Source organism: Rousettus aegyptiacus, unplaced genomic scaffold, assembly GCF_014176215.1.
Source record: "Rousettus aegyptiacus isolate mRouAeg1 unplaced genomic scaffold, mRouAeg1.p scaffold_m13_p_13, whole genome shotgun sequence".
Lineage (NCBI taxonomy): Eukaryota > Metazoa > Chordata > Mammalia > Chiroptera > Pteropodidae > Rousettus > Rousettus aegyptiacus.
Genome location: NW_023416288.1, coordinates 15,711,244 through 15,736,063, shown reverse-complemented (window position 1 = coordinate 15,736,063; position 24,820 = coordinate 15,711,244). Strand labels below are relative to the sequence as shown.

At 36.2% G+C, this 24,820-nt stretch overlaps 1 protein-coding gene across 3 annotated transcripts in view; it reads right to left on the bottom strand.

Annotated features, from left to right (window-relative positions):
- The window catches only part of CDK14 (cyclin dependent kinase 14), a 504,271-nt gene that overhangs the window by 366,860 nt on the left and 112,591 nt on the right, over positions 1-24,820 (bottom strand). For 2 of the 3 annotated variants that reach the window (XM_036230328.1, XM_036230329.1), the window contains 2 exons: positions 19,361-19,606; positions 7,934-8,028 (listed from right to left, as the gene is read on the bottom strand). In XM_036230328.1, the coding sequence (XP_036086221.1) occupies positions 7,934-8,028; positions 19,361-19,606 (341 nt within the window). The remainder of the gene's footprint in view (positions 1-7,933; positions 8,029-19,360; positions 19,607-24,820) is intronic. The other variant, XM_036230330.1, reaches the window with a different exon arrangement.

The following is a 24,820-nucleotide window of genomic DNA, read 5'->3' as shown; positions in this document are numbered from 1 at the left end:
ACCCCCAATGCCAGAGCCACAAGGGTATCTTCTTTCCGTGGTCTTCACTGGCAAAATCTTGTGTGGTTTCTAGAGGTGAAGTCCAAGAAGATATGAGGGCTTCTCTAAGGCTGCAGCCCCCAGGAGTTTTCACTCTCGTATTAGTCCATACTCAGTCTCCAGCAATTCACCAAAATTACTACTTAAGCGTCCCTACCAGTTTATGGCTCCAGCAGCTTATGCTCCAGGTAAGGAGATTTTAGCTATGTCTATATGAACATGTCTATCTCTTCAGAGTTTAGCATAGCGGTTTTCCCTGTGACCTCTGTTCTCAGATGAAGAAAACTAATTGATTTTCAGTTTGCCCAGCTTTTTCTCTTTGTAAGGATAAAGCAATAGCTCCCAAGCTCTTAACATGTTGGAGCTGAAGCCAGAAGTCTTACTTCCTATGTCTTGGGAGGTTCTCTGTGAGAACCCAGTCATCATGCTACTAGAAAGCCCAAGCCACATGAAAAGCCAACTCCAGCATTCCAGCCATGTGATCCCTCAAATCCCAGTTAAACTGCATGAAGTGATACCACATGGAACAGGAACAAACCTTTCCTGCCCAGCCCTTCCCCAGCTGTAGATTTATAAGCAAATTAAGTAACAGTTATTGCTTTAGGTCTCTAAGTTTTGGGGTGGTTCACATATATCATTCCTAAGATGATCCTCAAGGCCTTGCCAACTTCTCAAAAGTAAATTCATACAAATCTCTCCTAAAAACATCCCATGCACCCAGTCATATAGAAGTCTCTGAGTCTGCAGAACCCACCAAACTCTTCTCAGTCAGGATCTGGACTGGAACACTCTTGTCCCCACCCTTTACCTGGTCGGTCACATCTCCTCCAGTTATAAGCATACCTGTCCCCTTCTCAGCAAGGCTCCCATTGTCCATCCACAGAAGTATATCTATTGCCTATGCCTCTCTCGCTCTCATGCAAATGCATATAAGCCACTCTCCATTTGAATTCTTTCTCATAAATCTTTTTCCTTTATGCAATTTAAAATTACAAATATGTCTGCTAACTTGATTACTTTTTGCCTCCCCAACTAGACGACAGGCTCCATGAGAAGAGAAGCTCAGTTTTGTTCATCAATACATATCCATTGCTTGGCCCCATATATGGAACACAGTAGGGGCTTAGTAAATACCTCTAAAGGAAGAAGCTCTTTTAAAAAGACACTGCCTCCATGCATTCCTTGTTCAGACAAGCATTTTTCAATCTAATACTATTGACACTCTGGGCCAAATGCTTTGTTGCAAAGCACTGTCCTGTTCCTTTGTAGAATGGTTCAGCAGCATCCCTGGCCTCTACCCTCTAGATCAGTGGTCCCCAACCTTTTTGGCACCAGGGACCAGTGCTCCTATGAGAATTTAATGCTTGAGGATCTGACATGGAACTGAGGAGGTGATGCTACTGCTGAGGAGCAGCTGCAGGCACAGGTGAAGCTTCACTCACTCACCCACTGCTCACCTCCTGCTGTGTGGCCCTGTCCCTAACAGGCCACAAGTCAGCACCAGTCATGGCCCAGGGCTTGGGGAACCCCTGTTCCAGATGCCAGTAACACAACCACTGCTCCTCAAGCTATGAAATCCAAAAATGTGTCCGGATATCATCAAATGTAGAGTTGACTAGATTTAGATCTAGGTTTAGACTAGAAAGATGCTACTTTCCCTAGCATTCTGGTTTAAACCTAAAAGGATGATAATAATGAAGCAACTCAGGTAAATGGGTATGCTTTAAACTGAAATCAATCTTATCATTATATCCTTCCCTTAGTCCTCCTCAAAAGCCACTTAAATTGAACCATGCAAGAGTGTTCCTAGGAGACATGAAATTATAATAATTGGAAATTTCCATATCGACTCTTTTAAAAAAATTCTTCCACTACCCAAAAAGAATGCCCCCATTTTCACCAGCTGGGCATAGCTGACATATTCCTTCAATCCTGAAGACAGCAAATACCACTGATTGTTTTGAGGGTATCCTAATCAAATGATCAAAGAACCCTAATAATGAAAAGGACCAAAAGAGGCCAATACATCTAAATATTGTCTAATAGGAAAGTTATTCCTGTACAGTTTAGTCTAATAACTGAAATCATGCTTCTTGCCTAAACAATATCCTCATTGTCACTTTTGTCAGAAAGGATTAGGCATTGTTTGTTTATCTGCTGCAAGCTAACTGAAACCATCTGTACCAATGAACCAGATTTTAATGTCTTGCATTCTTCCTTTAAAGGAAGTCAGGGCTGAATCTGCAATTTGGATAGACTTTAGCATTTCTAAAAATAAAATTAGCAGATGTTGGAGGGTGGGCTATTATCCTCTTTCGCCAGGTAAGGATAAGCACTCTACTTTTTCAACTTTTACCTATATATAAGGAGCACCGGGCCTGAAAATTACATGGAGCAAACTCCACTTACTCCATTAGCTTTTATAAAAAAAAAAAAAAAAAAAATCCACTTTCCCTTGTATGTTGTAATGCCGTATTTTGTGCATTAAATTCCAAAGCTACCTCTGATTGTATTATCATACTATGATGCCATTTTCATACCCTGTGACTAATAGTGTGGATACAGGCTTGATCTTTGAAGTGAGCTGTGGTAATAAGCTTTGGCGCACGGACCCGAAGTCTGAAAGAAATCAGAGCAGACCTAATGAGAAACAGAGAGAGGGCCTCAGGAGCATCCCGCAGCAGAGCTTGTACAATCTAATCAGATTAGCCTCTCTTTTGTACAGACTTCCCACTTGTAGGTTCTGACTCTCAGGACACTGAAGTCACCATGACAATCCAGGTGTCAACTCTTAAGATTAAAACTTCAGTGAACCAGGAGTCCAGTGTTTTCTATCTAGGCATTTCTGACCTTTAGAATTCTTCAAACTCCTCCTGAGAGTGTTTCAAAAGAGCTAACCTTCAGGACAAGCAGTAAAAGCCACCTCTTTAATCTCACATATTCTGAAAAGGTTGGTTAACTGCCACTGTCTTTCTGCTTGTTTTAATTAATAGCATTAACTTCCCCTTATTTCTCCTGGAGCTTTGTAGGGCTCTTTGAAATGTATTTACTGTTTTTCAGTCTTGGTTTTGGGTACTCTCTCAATTTATGAGGTTGCTGAATTCAACTTCAACATTTCAGTGCAAACTGGCAGAATGAAATGCTAAAAGAAGATTGGCACTTTCAATCACATAAGTCTCATGTTACATAAAGTGAGCAAATTCCTCCATTGTTTTTATTCACCTCTGAGATAACAATTTACTGCCGGCACAAACCAGTGTGGGCAGGCTTCTCTGTTTAGCAGACTCCCACAGGAGTAAAGCTTTGCATTTTCTCCTCAACAGAACTGAAGATAAACAAAAAATAAAAGGAGGAAGGGGGAAGGACCAGATATCAGGATCATCTTGGGATGACTTTGTCAGAGCAAGTCCAATACTCTAATTCCAGAGATGGAATCAAGAGCAAGGTTTTTCCTTTTCTAAATGACACTAGAAATACAAGAAAATCAAAAGTAAGCAGCTGGAGCCTCACATCCCCAATAGATAAAGTAGGAAGGAAAACAGAGGAGACTGTCTCAGGCAAGAGTAAAGGTCATAGCATCTCACCACTTGCAGCAGGGTGCAGAAGCCTGGGGGAATTCAGGCATCTGGGAAGGACCTGGATCTGCTTTACCAGTAGATCCCAGGGCTCTGAGAAGCATCTGGATGCCAACACATCTCAAGTCTGGGAGCTGAGGTGGCTGGTGATTCTAGCTTTTAACTATCACAACCACACATTCATGGGTGTTCATATATTAACACCTTACCAACCCTTCCAAATTATATGGCTAAACACCAATTCCACTTTAATACTTGAATATTAAACACTTTTTCTTAATCAAAATCTGCACAATCATCAAAATGAATCAGTTTTCTTTTATTTTAAGGCCCTTGGGCTTTAACAGATTTAGTGGAGAGTATACTAACAAAGGGTGAAAAATCTCATTATATCTGTTTAGAGGACCAAGCCTCCAAAGGGAACTGTCCCAGGGAGTTCTACAAACACACACAGTGATGAGGGAGGCTTGACTTAAAAGCAATGAGGCTGTGAGTTCAAACACTCACCACTGTTGAGAACATATTTAAAATACTTTAGTCAACACCATCCTCTCTTCCTTCCTTCTGAAACCCCATACCATTTTACCTGGCCTTTCTTACCACATTCTCACTTATATAGAATGTCTTACATTCTAACTTTATAGAGCTTTTTATGTATATGAACCATCTCCCTTCAAGATTGTTAAATTTCCTGATAGCAGAATCTACATCTAAATATCTCTTTTTCACCTACAGCATAGAAAGAGCATAAAAACAACATAATAAACACTCATTGTTAGTTGAATAAGCTTAGAAAATATTAACAAGTGTCTTAATGTACAAAAGTCCCTGGAAAATTGAGAGGTGAAAAGATGATTTCATGGTGCTAAATTAGACATTTTAAAATCCCACATGTTTTAAAATGTAAAGTATTATACAATGCTATGACTTTTTAAAATCCTATGTTAACTGCTACAGGGAGTTAGAAGAGAGAACGAAATCAAGAAACCAAACCAGGACAGAGATTAGTAGAGCGATAATACATTGCCTCCCTTCTCAAACATAAAAACGCACACGCACAAAGAAATAAGTAAGCTGGAAAACGTTTGTTTAAAAAAAAAAAAAACTCTCCTCAGATATAAAAATATAGGAAGTTCAAAGCTTTTTAAACAAAAAAAAAAATTATTTTTGACTGTTGTATATTGATATGGCTGCAGTTAGTCAGCCATAATCTTTAGAACCAAGCTCATCACCAAAGGGGTTACATGGTATAGGAATCTTGACCAACTTCTCCCTAACAAATGTTTCCCTATAGGAATAAGAAACTCAAGAGAATTCAAGAGTAATAAAAAGCCTTCCTATTCCTTTCCAAGCTTCTAAATTACTGCTAACAGCAGCTACTGTAACAGTCAACAGTTACACAAACCTCTTCATCAAGGCAGAGGGAATATCCTTCATTTATATTATTTAAAGAACATGAAATAAACGATGGCTTACATAACCCATAAGTGGAGAAAAAAATGACACTGTCATGAACAGAATGCCAAATTCGTGAGGTCTGAAATTCATAAATGTTATGGATTGAACTGTGTCCTCCAAAAGAGACGTGTTAAAGTTCTAACCTCCAGTACCTCAGAATGTGACTCGATGTGGAAAAAGCGTCCTTCCGGAGGTAATCAAGTTAAAATGAGGTCATTAGGTTGGGCCCTTATGCAAGGTGACTAGTGTCCTTATAAAAAGGGGAAATTTGGACACAGAGACGGACACACGCACAGAGAACACCAGGTGAACATGACGGCAGAGATCAAGGTGACACATCAACAAGCCAGGAATGCCAAAGATTGCCAGTACACTGCCGAGGCGAGGAGAGAGGCAAGGAGTGGGTTCTCCCTCACAGAACCAACCTAGCGGGAACCAACTCTGCCAACACCTTGACTTAGACTTCTAACTGCAGAACTATGAGATGATAAATTTGTGTTGTTTAAGCCACTCAGGCTGTGGTACTTTGTTTTGGCAGCCTTAGCAAACTAATACAATGAGCTTCATGGCAAAATCCAAACGACACAATATAAATCAACACATATATGTAAAATGCTCTCGAACCAAACATCAGTGAAATCTCTACAAATGACTGGCAGCTTTACTGCAAGATAATGATAGCTGCTCTTGGAAAAGATGCTAAAGGTAATGTTTAGAGATGGAGGCAGGGCTGTGGACATCTATGGGAGAGTGAAGGGGAGTACTACCGACAGGGACCCCAACATTCGGTGGGCTCTTTAAATTATGTAGCACTTCAGAGCATACACCAGACAAAAGCACTGTCACCTCTTAACAGAGGTGAGTAGTCAGTGGCTTTCATCTCCAGAAGGAGGAAATTAAATACATGTGAACAACTGCTTGAGAAATGCTGACAAGATACATTTAGACCCACTGGAGTGAAAAGTATTTACTGTCCAGAACCATCCTTCTGAAAGACTGCAGGTACTTAACAGGCAGTCTTTCTTTTATTCGGGCATAATAAATGAAGGATTTTTCAACCATCTCCAAGTTGTAACATAAATCTTGAACATTTAATAGAGTTATTAACTTACATTTGGAAATTAGTTGAGCACATCCTTTGTGAGAAAGCAGTTCAAAGTAATTGGTTTGTTTCTTTATAATGATATAGTATGTTTGCCTCTGTTGGATTCATGATTAAACCAAGTCAGAGCATATGTGAGAACCATCTGGAATATTCAACAAGGACAAATCTTTCCAAGGAAGGCCTTATACCGTGGAAGAGGTGTAGTGTAATGGTTAGGAAAAGAATAGCTTCAAACCAGATAGACATGAGCCAAAATAAGTGTGGCCACTAACAGCCTGAATGGACTAGGACAGTGGCTAAAACTCTCTAAGCCGAAACATTCCTGGTCAAATGGAAATGGTAATAATAGGGCCTATCTTTTAGACGCTATGAAGAGTAAATGAGGCATATTACATATAACATAATTGCTTAATCCAGTGTAGTTATCATCACATTATTAATATTAGACACACAAGTAATTTTTATACAGTAGAATCCTATTTTTCTTTAGGAAAAAAAATATAAAATTCAAGACATAACCCCTACCAAAATTACTTCAACTGTTCAAACCATTACCATGACATTCTATTACGCTCAAGCAACATAGTTGTCATTAACAGCCTTCTAGATTTTGTTTTGTTTTTTTCCCTAACATGTTTAATTTTCATTCAAATTATAAAAAGAACTTCTCTTTTTCAAATATCTAAGATCTCAAAATTTATATTACTATTTTTGACTTACAGTATTTCTGTACTTCCTTACTTACTACATATCTTCCTTTATCAGGGTATTCCATCTTCTTAACTTGAAAATCACGAACAAAGTTATTAGAATACATTCCGCAAAAGCCCAAGATTACCTAAATCAGCGCATAATCAAAATTTCCAATTATGTGCTTGAAATGATACTGCAGAGAATTTTCTACTACATTTTTTCTATTTATTAGCTTAGAATGCCCTATTTTTTATAATGACTAAAAGGGAAACAAAAACATGGATAATTTAGAAAATTATTTTTCAACACTATTTGGTAATGTGATTAAGGTAAAACAAGGCTTGTGTCTCACACAATTATTTCAGAAGTAGCATCAAGTTTTCTACAAGGTACATGCCACCCAATACAGCAACTCTGTGCTCTTAATCAATCGGGGAGAGGGAGAAGGCCTATCAGAAACATGTGGGGTGAGCTTCTCAAGGACCTAAATCCATGCTCTGACCCCAGGACAGCACAGGAGAAGAGGACAAATAAGGGCAAAGCTGTATCTCTTTGTGAAAATATATGCAGCATGATGCCAAAGCAGACAGGCAGGAAAAAAGAAAGAGTATGTAGTATTTTTAATTAAGTAACTTCTGAAAGGTAGAGTAAAAACTCATTTAAAAAGACATCAAGAATGGCTGATACATTTGGCCTTGTCAAATCAGTACTCTTAAGCAAATGCTAAACCTCTATGAGAAACTAATCATGTCATTCAGCTGGAAACAAATTCTCATCTAGGGATCCAACTCCAATGAGAGAAAGAGAAGACAAAGTTGGGGAGATGGGTAAGACAAAAAAGAGAAATTGGACGTTTATAATGAAATAGTATCCAAAACAATTTGCTAGCAAGGAAAACCAATTTTACTGACTTGTACACTGGTTAAAAGAACAACAATAATGAAAACCTGAGGGAAAAGATTTATTACATATTAAATGGAAATTATTTAAATATATTGTTACTTAGTATTAAGAGAGCAGGTACAATTTACATGTGAAATATTAAAAAAATTAATGAACTTACTTGCTTTTTCCTTTGTATACTGTAGCATAAGATCCTTCTCCTAGTTTTTCCAGTTTTTCATATGAGTCAGCTTTTCCAAATTTGGGACTTGTTGGCTAAAAATGGAAGAGAGTAAACAAAACAGATTGTATAAAACTAATTAACAATAAATAACACAATTTTCCTAAAAATATACAGATCCTCTGTCACTTTAACATGTTTTTATGATATAAGATGTCTATTTTTAAAAACAACATAATAAATATTCAGGGAATAAAATTAAGAAAATACAAATGAACACAGTATAGAAGTTTTAAAAAAAGAAAAAATCCACCTATATTCTAATCACCAAGAGGGAAATACTGTTAATGTTTTGATATCTCTTCTTCCAGTGCTAATCATATATTGATGATTGCTTTTTAAATATAAATGGGATTACACTATACATATTGTTTGTAACTTTTTTGTCACTCAATAAGTTATGAATATTTCCATGTTATTATATAATCTAAATTAGGGGCTGGCAAATCCCACCCACAATCTGTTTTTGCATATCCCATAAGCTTAGAAAGATTTTACTTTTTTTAATTGGGGAGAGGATCAAAAAAAGAATAAAATTTCATAGCACATGAAAATTATGTGAAAATAAAATTTTAGTATCCATGACAGTCACACACATTCATTTACATATTGTCTTATGACTTCAAGCTACAACAGATTTGTAATTGCAAGAGATCATATGGCCAAAAAGCTAAAAATATTTACAATCTGAACTCTGTTGTAAATCATGATGATGTACAGCTCAGTCATGTAAAGGTATTCCCTCAATACTTTTCAGTGACAATGAAAAAAGATAATTAAAGACATAGCGTTCAGATTTCACTACTTAAAACAAAGGAATTCACTTATGTCAATATAAACCAAATTCTAAGGGTTAGCTGCAACAAGATAACTCTTCCTTAAGAATGGTACATCCCATCATGACAATAACAGTGTAAAGGGTGAGTGATCTCATCAACCGCTATGCTCAACTTCCACTCGAACTTTCACCAGGGAGAAAGAAAAGGGGAGCGTTGTTTTGCATGAGAGCAAATTATCTGTCTAAATGTCACTATAAAAGAAAATTATATATAAGGAATTAAAGGCATCTTTAAGGGATTATCTGCTCACAGTTATCAATACATATACAATTGATAAAAAATATTGCTAATGATTGCGGTACTTTCTAAGCAACCAACTTTAGAAGCTTAGGATGGAACTTCTTGTAGAACATTTATAGAACACTATTCTTGAGCATATGCTCTTGTATCACTTATGAAAAAAAACAACATACTAGCAACGAATCTGACTCCCACCATTTATAAGGACTAGCAGGTCGAGCACATGCTTCTTACCTCCTTCCTACCCAAATGTCATGCAGTGACTAAGAAGATATTTTTAAAAAATAATAAATCAGACACAGGAATGAGAAACAAAAAGAGTGCCAATATTTAATCAGAAATTTTGAGGAATTCTGAAAGATAGAAAGTAGTAAGGATCAAAACATTAGAAAAAAAGACTGGGAGAACCCAAAGTCCCAACATGTAGGAGAAGACTATTATAGAAAAAAGATGGAGGAGTCTGTAGGTAAATACGAAATTAATCAACACAGCTGAGCACATGGTGTCCTCCCAAGCAAATTGCAAGAACATCTGCACAGAGGAGAGAGCTGAGACTGTTGGTATTCAGACTAGGGGGACAGAGCAAGGACTAAAGTAGCCAACATCCAGAGAAACGATGACATCCTCCCATCCCCAAGCTGTGATCCCTACCTCTCTCATACAATCACTAGAAACAATCTACAGAAAACAATAAAGTGACAGAAATTCTCAAATACAAAAATGAGTATACAATAAAAAATCACAAATCATTTCAGGAAAATCAACAAGAAGTATAAAATTTAATGGGCAGATAAACTAAAACACTGCTAAGAGACTTGACATTGCAAAGGTAAGAATAACTTTGAATAAAAACAAGTCTCTTCAGAGAGGTTAGCAAAGATATTATATCCTGTAAAAAGAAACAGATTTAGAGACTAAATATTTAATCAGTAAAATAAAACACTTAATGGACAGTGAATAAAATAATAGACATAGGTGAAAAAATAGTAAGTTCAATGTCTCAATCAAATTTGCCAATAAAACTTTGGGGAAAGGTTGCATTTAAATAGAAAAATCACCCAAAAAGCACAATATTTTTATATACAATGATAACTGAAAAAAGACAATTCAGCTGAAAAGGGAAAACTATTTCAAATCAATAATCCCATACTCAAGATAGTTTCTCGAGTGGGATGGAAAAGCTGCAATTTTACCACCATCAGAAAAGAAAATCAGATATAAAATTCCATATTATCGCAATATATGATGTAGTTGGAGTGGTGAAAAAATTACAGGAAGGCAGGGAACAGCAGGATAGGAGAAATAAAGCATTTTGAGATTTCACTGGATTGACTTGCAGACACTGATTAACTCCAAATACATAAATTTTAATGTATTTCTTAACTTGTAAAAGGGAATCCCTAGAATCACATAAATAAGATGTACAAATCCCAAACAAATTTTGGGGAGAAGAGAATAGAAGAAAACATTACAAGGAAGAAGAGGGAAGAGGATAAGAAGTGGGAGGCTAGCGGAGGCAGGGTACTGAATTAGAAAGCATGCCAAGTAAAAGATCACAAAACAGGAAGGAAGTTAAGTCCAAACACATCAATGATTACAGTAAACATAAATGAACAAACTTCCTTTGTTAGTAGGAAGTTCTTAGCTTAAAAAGACAAAGGAAACATAACAATATCCTATTGAGAAGAGACAAATTAAAACAAAAGAGTAAATCTGAAAATAGAGAGTGAAGGGGGAAATACAGCAAAAATAAGTATTTTTGCAAAATCATGTGCTATGGCAATATTGATGGCAGATAAGACAGAATATATACAAAACGGATTAAATTAATATATCTCATTAAAGTGAACGTTAAAATCCACCAAGAAATTTAATACCATCAACTAGTTTAAGCCAAATGACATAGTTTTGAAATGTATGAATAAAATGAAAAATTGTCAAATCCACAGTGATAACAAAAGAAATACATCACTCAGACATCAATAGGGCAAGACAACTAATAAGTAAGGGATATATGGGCTTGAATATTATGATTAAAATTTCGATCTAACACACATATTACCATATATTCTTTTCAAGTACAAATTTAAATTCACACACATGCACACACACAAAATGACCATAGATTAGGCCACAAAGACAATCTCAATACTCAAAACCACAGAAACATTCTAAGTTATTTTCTGAACACAATGCAATAAATTAGAAATAAAGAATAAAAGGAAAACTAAATATTTAGCCACACAGATTAAAAAGAAAATCAAAATTGAAAATTTAAAAATAAATATGTAGTACTCAGGACATAACATTTTAAGACGCATGCGATGCAGCTGCATCCATATATGAAAGAAAATTAAATATATATGCACGTTCTAGACAAAAAGAAAGACCGAAAGTAGTTAGACATTTACTGAAGCCAGGTAAGAACAAAGTACATAGTAGGAAGGAATTACCAAAGACAATGGGCTACCTATTCTTTTCTTCAAGAAACTGGTAAAGTACAAATCATGTGTTGAGTTAAATTAAGTAAAACTTAATAGAAAATTATATTCAAAATCATTTAACTAGTCTTGTGTGGGTTATGTTCTCATGCATTTTTCATCACCAGGAAACAGCTTGCGAATGTCACACTTTACCATCACCCTCCTGAGCCCAAGTTTTAAATAGCAATTTTAAAATCTATATTAAACTACAGTATAAAATGATCTTCAATGGGGAAAATATTGTGTTCACAGTTCCACTCTAAATTATTTAAAATCAGAATGAGAAGTCTGTATGTTTGCTTTTGTGCTCCTTTAAGAATAAATCCAATCTAAGTTGAAGAAAAAAGTAGCAGCAGAAAATTACCTCTTTACTCATATTAGGAGATAAATTGCTAATGTGTATTTAGAGCAAGTATAAGACATAGTCACACAAAATTTGTAAGAAAATATTTTCTCTTCCTGGAAAGGCACAAATAATTTTCTAAAAATGACATATATTTCACCCTTCATAAACTGCCTTATAAGAGAGTTGATGTAACTATTCTGACATGCAGTCTAAAGACTTCAAGAAACTGAATTGAGGAAATCAGAAAAACAAGGGGAATATTTTTTAAAACATTTATCCACAAGAAAAATCAAGTAAGAGAAGACGCTAATGGCAAAAAGTAGACTATTTATCTAATTAAATGGATTTGGATGCATTAACTGCCATGGTTAAAATATAGTCTGTGAACACTGTGATGGCAGAAAATTAATATTTCTCCACCTTTGGTGCTAATACAATCAATGTTATTTGCCTTGTGAAACTGATATGTAGACATTATGGAAATATCTTGTAACTAACAGATCAATCATGCTAGCTCCACAGCAAGAATGACACACACATAATACCTCTCTAAAAGTTGTTCTAGCCTACAAAAGAATGCACCAATGAAATACACCATGTCTGAGATAGTCTGAGTTTTAAGAGTTAGGTTCTTGTCAGTCTCCTAATTTACGTTTGCAGACTAGTTCTGATCTATAAGTACTATTAATATAAATAAGGACCCCAAGTGCTAAGTCTTTAAAGAACCCAGTAATAAAACCCTTCCTACCAAATAAGCGCAATTAATCATAATTCAGAAGGTCATATTTTGTTTAATAATTAAAGTTCAAGCCTTTGTTTTGTGTGCGTGTGGTTTTTTTTTTTTTTCTTGTAACTTTATTGAATCATCACATTTAAGTAAAGAACTAGATCAAACCAGTAAGTTGTCAACCCTAAACATTCTCTTTGGCTCTCTGATGTCTGGGAAGCAGGGTCATGGGCAACTAATCCCTGCTTATCACTTCTCTATTCAGAGCGCAGGCCTGAGATAGCACTTTAGAGAGAAGGTAAACACAGAGGGCTAACCAGCGATTACTTAGGGACACTTCTGCACAGAGACGGGAGTTTAATGAGATAATGTTAATACATTTTTTTAACAGACTCAAGGTACAAAGAACTGTTCATTGTCTGGGCTAGTGGAGGGGAACATTGGCATGGAAAATGAAAACTGAAGATAATATTCCAGCTGAATGTAGTCTGCCACCTTGCCCTTACTAGCTCTAGCTCAGTGTGTAATCAACGAAAACAGCTAGCTAATAATCAAGTGTTTACTACGTGCAGTGGTTTGATCTAATCACTTTATAGCCATTAATCCCTATAACTCTACCCTGAGTTTGGTTCTATTAGTAACCCCATTTGAACATAAAGAACTTAAAGACTGGAGAAGTGGGTAGTAGTGCCTTGCAGTAGCTCTGTGTGGCTCTTCAGCTGCTACTGAAGACAGAAGGCCCACGTCCACACTCACAGCTGGAGTCTCTTGATGAACACCTTACCCCTGCTGCCTCCGGGACTGAAGAAGAAACTGAGACCTAAACGGGCAGCCATCTCCAGCTGCTGGCGTGCCGACCGCAGCCGCGGCAGGCAGCAGTGTTCATCATAGTCTCAAGTAGTGGTAAGACTAGAAAAGATGTAATAAGGTCTCCAGCAGCAGCAGCGGCAAAGAGGGTTTTCTGTGGCTTCATCACAGGCGAGGTTAAAAAGATTGCTTTATTACCTCACTGAAGCAATAGCCTCACTGTATCTGTGTCTTTTAAACTGCATCAACAAAAAAGCAATGATATCTGAGAATAAAAAAAAAAAAAAAATTTGCCAGGTAACTGTCATCACAATTCAAGTGACTGTATAGGTAGAAGGAGCTGCAGCAGACCTGTGTGTCAGCTAGTATATGAATGCTTTCTTCTGATGCTGTTTTAGTACAGCAAATTTAAATTACAATCTATATCAAACAAAAGAAAGAATGAATGAGTGGAGCCCCCAGAGTTTTTGTTAGGCCTGAAGATACAGAAATCAACCCTGGAAAGTACAGACATTTCTTCCACCATGCAGATGAAGAGGATGGGGAGGAGTCTTCACCAGAAAGGCAGACTGTGGCTGGACCGTGTGCCATGGCAAAGAAATCCAAATCTAAACCAATGAAGGAAATTCTTGAACAGACTTTATTGAAATATATCACAGTGATAGTATTTGAAGAGGATGTTATTTTGAATGAACCAGTGGAAAACTGGCCTTTAAGTGACTGTCTTATTTCTTTCTATTCTAAAGGTATTAAAGAACGAAGTAGGAAAAGCCTTTATCCTCTCCAACTATAAAACTAATACATGTTAATTGCAGAATATTAGATAATATAGAAGAATAAAATTAAACTCACTTACTCTCACAGGTAACGTTAACATTTTGACATATAATCTTTCCAGTCCTTTTTCCTGTGTTTGTTTTAAAAGCCTATTTAGTATCACAATGTATATGTAATTTTATATTTAATTTCTTTCACTAAGTATATCAAAGGGTTTTTTTCTCCATGTCATTCTTCAAAAACCTGACTTTTACTAGTATTATAGTGTATCATCATGTGGATGTGCTATAACATATTTAACCAATATCCTAACGATTAAATAGTTTCCAGTTTTCACTATTAAAAATAAGTTTTTGATGAACTCATAAAATGTATATCTTTGTAACTCTGGTTTTTTATGATAAGTTCTTGGATTATTGAACATTTTAATCCCTTAAGCTTCTGCCATATAGGAAATGATCTGTCATTCCTCATACACACAGTCATACTTTATTTCTTGAGGACTTAATATTTGAATTTTAGATTTTACTTGTTAACTTTTATAAATCAAACTAAAATATCAATAAAGCTTAAGTATTACTTCACAGTAAAGTAGTACTTCACATTAAAGTTCTATAATCAAAATTATTGTTAGATGTAGATCTGAAAACTTATAACATAAAGACCCCGAGTTAAGTGAATTTCTCACAAAGAAGTACAATTTAAAAGATGTGTACTCAATTATAAATGTGTTTAGCTCAAATTGTTCTTCTTACCAAAATATGTAGTCCCCAGCTATGCTAACGTCTCACTTTAGTTAGGTGTTCAAAAAGCATCTCCTTCAGCAAGGAGGGATGGTCCATGGTTAAGACCTTCTGCTTCATAGCCTATATGGACCATCATTATTTCATAGCGAAGACAAGACCCTGGTCTTCTTTATAGACTGAAGCTCGTCATTTCAGAGAACTTTAAAATTTGCTTATCCTCAAGGGTAAGATGTTCTCCCCTCACTACTACAAGGTTCTTTCTACAAAACCTATTTGCCCATAAAAACTAGGTGCTAACTGAGGGCATATCATATATGCTGTCTTTTGTTAAGGAAAAAGTTCCACTTTAACAAAAACAACAAAAGCAGGGAAGTAACTGTTGCTAAATTCTGTTAGGATGCTTCAAATCATAAACACTAAGACATCTTTACAAGTGAAGACTGCTTCTGAGAGTCTTTGAAGCAGAGTTTTGTCATAAACTTGAAGGATTTGTAATTTGCGGTCAAGTGATTCTTGGTTTAGAGTATTTTATTTAAATTTTAAAAACTAAGAAGAATTTTGGAATAAATCTTTGATTGCAAAGGAAGGAAGGAAGGAAGGAAAGAAGGAAGGAAGGAAGGAAGGAAGGAAGGAAGGAAGGAAGGAAGGAAGGAAGGAAGGAAGGAAGGAAGGGGGAGGGAAGGAGGAGGGATGGAGGGGGAAGGGAAGGGAAGGGAAGGAGGTAGGGACAGACGGACAAACTGAAGAAATAAAGTAACTCATCTAAGATCCTACAGCTAATGACAGAGCTTGAATTCAAACCAAGATGACTGGAATCATGAAAGAATTTTCTTTACCACTACTATATTGGTGGAATCTTCCCATGGAGACCTAAATCCCACCCAAATAGAAGAGATACTAAATTATGCTTAAGTCTGTCATCTACTGAAACCCCATTCCCAGAAGCAGGGATGGGTTTTTGAGCTGCATTTTTATGAACTACATGAGTATACCTCTGTGTTCATTGTAATCATACCTTGATATGGCTATAAGAATGTCCACAGTTTCATAACTGAATTCATTGAAACTTGATTTTAACCTTCATACATAACCCTTTGATTAAAATTGTTGGCAAGCCCCTGAATTGCAGGATAACCATAAGGATCACTTCTCTGTTACATTATGCTATAATTGTAAGAGTGGATCTGAGGGTAAGGTGTGAAGGATTCCATCAGAACTATGTGACTTCATTAAATAAGGATTTGAAGTGAAACCTGCCTTGCCTAATTTTTCTTCTGCCTTCGATTTCCACAACAGGGTCTATCATCCTGCATGCCTAGCCCTGTTCAACATAGACACACTAAGATAAAACACACTTGATGGGTAACTTGGTTACAAAATTAATCTAGATGCACCATAGAGGAATAGACCTAAGCACCACAAGGGGTGACAACCTGACCAGAGGGACTGGTTCTGTCTGGGAATTATCTAGTCCCACAGAAGGAGGCAATGACAAGACGAAACCCCCATGGTGGTCATCTGAGACTGCAGTGGAATTCTCATTTTCAAGTTTGCACCCTCCTCCCCTCTCTCTCCAGATTGAGCCTGCCTAGAAAAGAACAAAGCAATGTCGAAAGGCTAAAAAAAATTATTTTCTAACCCAAAATCCTATTCCTAGTCAAACTATTAATCAAGTAATTAAGTATGAATAAAGACAGTCACATGTGGAGCAAAATAAACCAAGAACAAGAAAGATATGTAAGTAACACAGAGCCTATACATTTAACACAAAAAGGAAGGAAAAGAAAATTCTCGGGAAAATAGTGAAGGGAAGCCTCATAAGAGCAGGCTTGGAGATCAACCAGTCCAGACTGGATTAGACGATGGAGAACTACTTAGGTCAGTCTCAGGGGAAAGAAAAATGGATAGGTTATCTAACTCCAGCTTGTTTCAGGAGCTTTATAGTTTTATCAAATAAATTGGGGCCTCAGTCTGTGATTAAAATTATACCAATTAATTATATTAATTATGAACAAATGAAAAGAGGAGGCAATTACGACTAGGAAAATCAAGTTGTGCAAGGAAAGACAACTCTCTATTCAGAGCAGGGCTCTGTCCTGGAAAGGTGTTTCAATTAGACAGTCTAGAGAAGTCACAGGACAAAGACCAGCAGACTGCAACACCAGCAAACCACATCGTGATGTCTGTCCTTGGACTCACCCACTCACAGGAGCCATCGCACTCCCCTCCCAGTTGATGTCCTAGGAATGGCCCATAAGCTGCCAGTGTGCCACACTGATGGCAATGTGGAGGCTCCCTGGCTCTGAGGATAGCCACCAGCCCCTTTGCCTTCCCTAAGCTTCTGCCCTCACACTTTCAGATACTACGCAGTTCTTAAAACTGTTCACAACCTGTTCCCCTCACTCCTATTTTGAGGTTCATGGAGATACTGTGTCACCCATATTTGTCATCAGTATTATCCACTAGTTTTGGTTTTACTATACTAGTTGCTCTGGCTAATTATATAAAGAGTTTCAAAACCTATGTCACTATCATTCTCTCAGAATCCTCTACTATTTGTTCTTCTAAGCTATGTTCAAGCAGTACTTTAATAAAATAAAATTCAACTTTAAAGAGAGAAATACAGAGAGCATCACAGGAGTCTCAACTTCCTCGATAAGGATTTTAATTAACTCCTTGTCAAAAATTAAAAATAAATATTGAAATCCCATTATGCTATGATGTACACGCGGCACTGACTTTTAAAACTACATGACGTCCAGGAGCAACAGGCATACCCAGCACCAACATCTCAGTTTCTACATATCACTTTACAATAAAAGAAACCAGGGCTCTTTGGAGAAATTGATTCTAGATCTGGGGCTGGGAAAATTCTATAGAAGCCAAGATTGTCTTATAGGAGCAGAAAGTAAGGAAGTGCTCAAAAAACGAAGGAATGAAGACATCTCAAAAGGACACAGGAGCCAACCTAAAGAGCTCCCAGTAGCTGAAGCGGGAACAACAAAAGAAATAATGTGCTAATAGACTGTAAATATTATTGCAGATAAAATACAGGATGACTAGTTAAATTTAAATAGTTAATAATATTTTAGTATAAGTATGCCTCGCTGTAATATCTGAAAATGTCAATTTCTACATATCACTGATAGGTTGATATATATAAGATAACTATAGACTATATAATTCTCTTTTATTATATAATATATGTAATTGTATATAGAATATATAATTCTCTTCCATAATATAGCTTACTCTTCTCCACCGCTCCTTTCATCTCTTCTAAATGATACTAAATCTAAAAGTTTTTCCAGAAGTTAGTGATAATATCTATGATCTAGACAGATGCTACCTTGCAATCATAAACAAGATTATGGGGGCCAGTTTGGGGAAAACCAGATAATCAAGTCTCCTCACAAATGTTGCATTAATAATATCTATTTCAGTTTCATTAACACAAATTGTGATACAAAATGTGTGCTGTATCATACAGTTTAATTAAACTGAAGTGTCAATACTCTTCTAGCAGTTGACATTTCTTGCTGTTTAGGCTCTCACGGAGTTTAATATTTAAAATTTATGAAGTAGCATGTATTTCTTAGCAAGGAGAATCGAAATTCTCTTAGCACTCTCTTACATTTTAAATTCTTAGAGCATCTATTTCAAAGGTTCTAAATGTTAAGTTAAATCTGAAAAAACTACTTAATTTAAAAAGATCATAAGGTTTTTATACAATGTTAAATGCAAGCCAATCTTGAAATATGAGTTTCAGTAAAAATTTTATAGTCAAAAAACATCCATCACCTCAGATCTTTATACCTTCTTAGGTCAAAAGGCAAGACTCAATAGAGATTTTAGAAAATTCCATCTTAATTAAAAGAATTTCTCTTTAAGAAGATTCAATGTCTAGTTTTTTAATCTTAAAATATTTACACTGAAAACAAATTGGAATATGACAAGTGAACAAATTTTAACATTTATTCTGAAATGACATTCTTTGTGAACTTGCCCAATTCCAAACCATCCTTATTGCCCACAAAAGCAGTAAAGTTCAATATCCATTCCAAGGGTTTGAAATACGAAAGGTTTTTTAATTCTAAATTCCTCTAACTGAAAACAACTACAAAAAAAAAAAAAACAAATAAACAAACAAAAAGAATTCTTCCAAAAATAACTTGAATCATTTCTCATTTGCTTGCTGCTTATGAATAGAGAGTATGTATATACGTTGCTCAGAGCGCACACTCTCATTTCCAAAACGTTATACCACCCTGGGAGAGTAAGCATGGTAAGACACCCTGATAAGGCCACCTGCCGTTTCCCAGCACAGCGTGCTCTCCATGCTCTCCTCTGAGAGGGCCGCTTCTCCTGTTCACCCACTGATAAGGAAGAAGACTGTACTTACAGAGCTGGGGCTGGAGTGCCGCCTAACTTTAGGAGATTCTTTGCCCGTGGAGGAGGTCTTAAAGTTAATGCAAGCATTGTTCTCCGAATGAACCCTCTTTACTTGGTTAGTTGGTTTCTCGAACGGGTCAAAAGTGCTCTGTGTCCTCTGAACCCTGACTTTTTTATCCTCAGGAATTGTGTCCAGGGGTTTGATCACTGAGTCCATTCCCTGGCAGTTCCGTGTAGACATCTTTGTGACACATATCTGGGAGTGGGGAAAAAAAAGAAATTAAACTCAGAACTTTCCCCTGAAATTTAACATCGAAAATATGCTGGTTTGTTACTCTAGGAAACATGTCACTTTTAATTTTAGGAAGACCTAACAAGGCCACATTCTAAAAGCTACACCGGCTTAAATCACAACATGAAAAATTCCTCATAATCATTCTGCTTGTATTCGCTTAGGGCTGACACTAAAAATGCTATTTCTGAAAAGAGAAACTTAAGGCCTACAATGCTAGTGCTCTAAGGTGGTTCTTGAACTCTGTAACATGTTTCACCATCTGACTGCAAGTTGGATTATTTCTGAATCATTAAGAAGCCTGATAGCTTGCCTTAATTAAACAGTATGGAAGTTCCTCAAAAAACTAAGACTTGATCTACCATATGATCCAGCAATCCCTCTACTGGGTATTTGCCCCAAAGACTTGAAAACCCATATCCAAAAAGATATTCACACACCGATGTTCACAGCGGCATTATTCACATTGGCCAGGACATGGAAGCAACCGAAGTGTCCTACAATAGATGATTGGCTAAAGAAGCTGTGGTACATACAGACAATGGAATATTACTCAGCCATAAGAAGAGATGAAATACTGCCATTTGCGACAACATGGATGGACCTCAAAATAATCATGCTAAGCGAAATAAGCCAGATAGAAAAAGTCGAAAATCATATGATATCACTTATACTTGGGATATAAACCTAAAAGCAACAAGTGAACAGGACGAACAGAGATTCATTGTCATGGACATTAGACTAGTGGTCCAAAGGGTAAGGGAGTGGGGGAGGGAGAAGGTAGACAGGTAAAGGGGGTCAAATATGTGGCGACAGAAAGAAATCTAATTATGGGAGATGAACATACAGTGTAAACATATATATGCCTTACTGTTAACCTGTACAGCTGAAACTTATTGGATTTCGTTAACCAATGTTACCATAAAAAATAAATGTTTTTTTTAAAAAATCAGTTGAGCTAAATCAGATGGGCATTTTAACAAAAGCTAGAGAAAAGAGACCAGAATATTCTTCAAAAGTTTTATGCTTGAATATATATGTTTAAAATCTCTCCCTATCTTGAATTCACTCCCAAACTAGAATGGGGCATTTTAAAAAACTAATGACTAGAGATGTTGAAAATCCGAAAATAATGTTTTTTAATATCAAAAAATAATGGATAAAAAGGAATAATACTGTTTAAAAAAAAAGAGTAACAGTTATTTTTAAATTTCGTTCATATTACTGCACTAGACCCTTATTTCCTTCCCAGCTTCCCCACTCACTCTCTTCCTGCACGGCCTGCCCCACTCTCTCACCTGATTTTAGCCTCTCTGACTTTTCCTCCTGATTTTCTACTTTATGTTCAAATCCTTTAATTCCCTCTATTCTCTGAAGATTTTGTTGTTCTTATTAAATAATCTTTATGGCCTCTAGCTTGTCTATAAAGCTAGGTAACTTTATTATTCTCTCTAGAGAAAAGATAACTCTGAAATTGCTTTTAAAGTTCTTTTTCTTCTAGTGAAAAGTTTCCATATTCCTATTTAAAAAGTCAGGAAAACAGGAAAATCCTATATTGTTAAAGCAAAAATATAATATATATGGGATGATTCCATGTGGGGAATAAATGTATCTATGTGTACAAAGAGCTATCAATAGATACAGATATAAATGTCAATAGACAAACATATAGATATCCATATGTGTATGTATGAGCACACCGAAATGTACAGAAGGAACACACCAAACCGTGTGTGTTATTTAGCATCCCCTCTGTCCTAAGAATGTGTCTCAACTGCTAAGCACAGTTTAAATTCTAGTTGCTTAAAACCAGTGATAAAGAAAAGATTGTAAGGAGCCAGAGGGGGAAAAAAGTACTTTAAAAGGTAAGTATGACAGTAAATATTTAGAAACTAAGTAATACAAAAGAGGAATTAGAAAGTATCGTGAACTAAATAAAAATAACACAAAATACCTCAATAGCAAGATGTAGCTAAAGTACTTTAGCTGTAGAAAAATTTTTAGTACTAAATGCATATCATAGAAAAGAGGAAAGGTCTCAAAGCAATAAGATTAGACCTTAAAATACTAGAAAAAAGAAGAATGGAAATGCAAACTGAACAGAAGAATTAAAATAAATAAATATCAGAGTGGAAATAAATGAAAATAGAAAACAATAAAGAAAATCACTGAAACCAAAAGCTGGTTTTCAGAGAAGATCAAAAACAAACAAACAAACAAACAAACAAAAGATAAACCTCTAGCCAAACTGGTAAGGACAAAAAGGTGAAAAACATACATTGCCAGTATCAGAAATGAAAGCGGTAAGTAACATTACTACAAATTCTATAGATATTATGAACAACTTTATGCCAATAAACTCAGGAGCTTAGATGAAACAAATTCCTTGAAAGATAAAAATAACCAAGGCTCACAGACAAAAATTCCAGGGCCAAATAGAACCACCAGTGAAGTAAACCAAACATTTAAGGACAATATAATACCAATTCTATAAAAACTCTTCCAAAAAACTGAAGAGGGAATAATTCCCAACTCATTATATGAAGCAAGCAACATTTCAACACCAAAACCAGACAAAAACATTACAAGAAAACTACAGTTAAATTTCTCTCATAAATATAGATGTAAAAAGTATTGGCATGTTTTTAACAAATTGAATCCAATAATTTATAAAAATGATAATAAATCATGAAAAAGTAGTATTAATCCCAAGAAGGCAAGGTTGACATTAAAAAACATGTAATTCATCATTTTAATATACAATTGTGGGAAGTCTCTCAAACAGTTCTCAGTGGTGGCCACTTCCACGTAGTCATACTTATTTAGTCCCCAGATCTTGAATATGGGCTGCATTTGTTGATTCGTATCCAACAAATGGTAGAAATCATAGAATACCACTCCTCAGAAAAGATTATAAAAGACTATGGCTTCTGTAGTGGTACTCTGCCCTCTCAGTCCTAACTTTTCTCTTAGATCAATCACTAGCCCTGAGGAAAGCCAGCTGCCACAGCACAAGGCAGTCCTGGGGAGAGACGCACGTACAAAAGGACTGAGGCTTGAAAACACCATGAGTTATGCTTTCAAATGTGACCACGGTCCTGGCTTCTGCTTGACTAGAACTTCATGAAAGACGTGAGCCACAGGCACCCAGCTAAGAAACACCTGGATCCTAGACTCACAAAAAATGTGAGATAAAAATTGTTTGTTGTTTTAAGATGCTATTTGGGGGTAAATTTTATGTAGTAATAAATAACGGATATGCAGATCTTTTTTGAAAATCATATGATCATATCTGTAGACTCAGAAAAAGCATTTGACAAAATCCAGTACTTATTCATGATAAAAACTCAACAAATTAAAAATAGAAGGAAACTTCCTTAACCTGATAAAGGGCATCTACAAAAAACTACAGCTAATGTAAAAGTTAACGGTAAGAAGTCTTTCTCCTAAGAACAGGAACAAATCAAGGATGTCCACTGTCATCACTTTGATTAAACAATGTACTGTAAATTCTACACAATGCCACAAAAAAAAAAAAAAAAAAAAAAAAAAAAAAAAAAGAAAAGGGCAATATAAAGCATTCATACTGGAAAAGAATATTAGCAAAGGCTAAATGACAAATGTCACTTCAACATGTCAGCAAAGGAGAGAAGAGCTAAAAGGGTGCCATCAAAACTAAAGGAATGAATTTAATTCTTACCCAGTTCATGAAATCATATAAACCTTTCATTTGCTGCTCTTCAAGCTACCAATTCTGATAAAACTAAAACTCACAAGGTTGTTAACTTTAGGAGACAGAGGTCTATGCAATTCAAGTAAAAGAAAGTGTTACAGAATCTACTGCAAGTAAAGCCTGATCTCCTCCCTCAGGCCTTACATTAAGGACCCTACAATACGTTTTCAATCAGGTTGTCTCTCATTTAATGGATCTGACTACGGCACATCTGATAACTAAAAATCAGTACAAGCTATACACCTGTGGAAAACCCGCTTCTCCAAGGCAGTCAACCATTAATACAGAAGAATGGCAGTCTTTTTCTAATTTTTAAGAGGAAAAATTATTTCAACAAAATTTTTAAACTTAAAATACTTTCCACAAACATTCTTAGGCATTTCACATTCATCAGTTTTGTCTACTAGCAAATGATATAATACAAGAAGAAAACAATAGTTAACATGAAACGACCTTCTTGGAAATAGTATGCTTACGTGGAAACATGCCTATGGCTGTGATTTTACTACATTCACAAACATATGTCTTGCTAGTTGGCTCCTGGTTCACGTGATAATTTTAAAACATATCCATATCCCACAACGGTTTGCAGGGTACCATGTTTTCCAGGTACCCATCAGCAGAACACATTTGAGGTTCAGCATGCTCTTGTCCAGCTGATACAGGCAAGGATATTGTTCACATGACTGCCCCCTTTTCCTACAGAGCCCCACAAAGAGCCCAGCTCACTGTGAAGCTCAATAAGGTTCTGTCAAATTAATAAATCGGATTTAAAAAATCAAGTAAGCACTCTTAATGCTCTCTTGCTAAAAATGGCTGCCACTCTTTTATTATCCAAAAGCTACTGTCAAAAAAAAAACAACCAGCAGTATTGACACAAAAATAATAAACATACATACAGAAAACACTATCAACAAAAGTAAGATTCTTTTCAAACTATAAGCTCGCTGTGATCAGCAGAGTTCTAAAATGACACCCCGTGTCCCTCACCTTTGAACACAATCATCCCCCTTTTGAATGTGAATATGATGAGATATCATTCCCATGATTGTGTTATGAAATAGGACAAAGAGATAATCCTGAGTGAGCCTGACCTAATCAGGAGAGCCCTTTTAAAGTAGCATGTTTTCCCCAGTTAGTCACAGAAGAAAGAGATGTGACCTGGCTACCTTGGAAGAAAGCAAATATATTTCATGCTGTGAACTGAAAGAGAAGCTACAGAGCACAGTCTGCAAGGCACCCTCTAAAAGCTAGGAGTGGTCAGTGGCTGAAAACTAGCAGGAAACTGGGGACCGCCATCCTACAACCACAAAAAAAGATAAGTTCTTTCAACAACTGGCGAGCTTGTAAGAGAATTCTGAGCCTCAGGTGAGAACCACAACCATGCCCAATGCCCTGATTTCGGCCCAGAGAGACCTAGGGCAGAGAAACCAGCTATGCCGTGC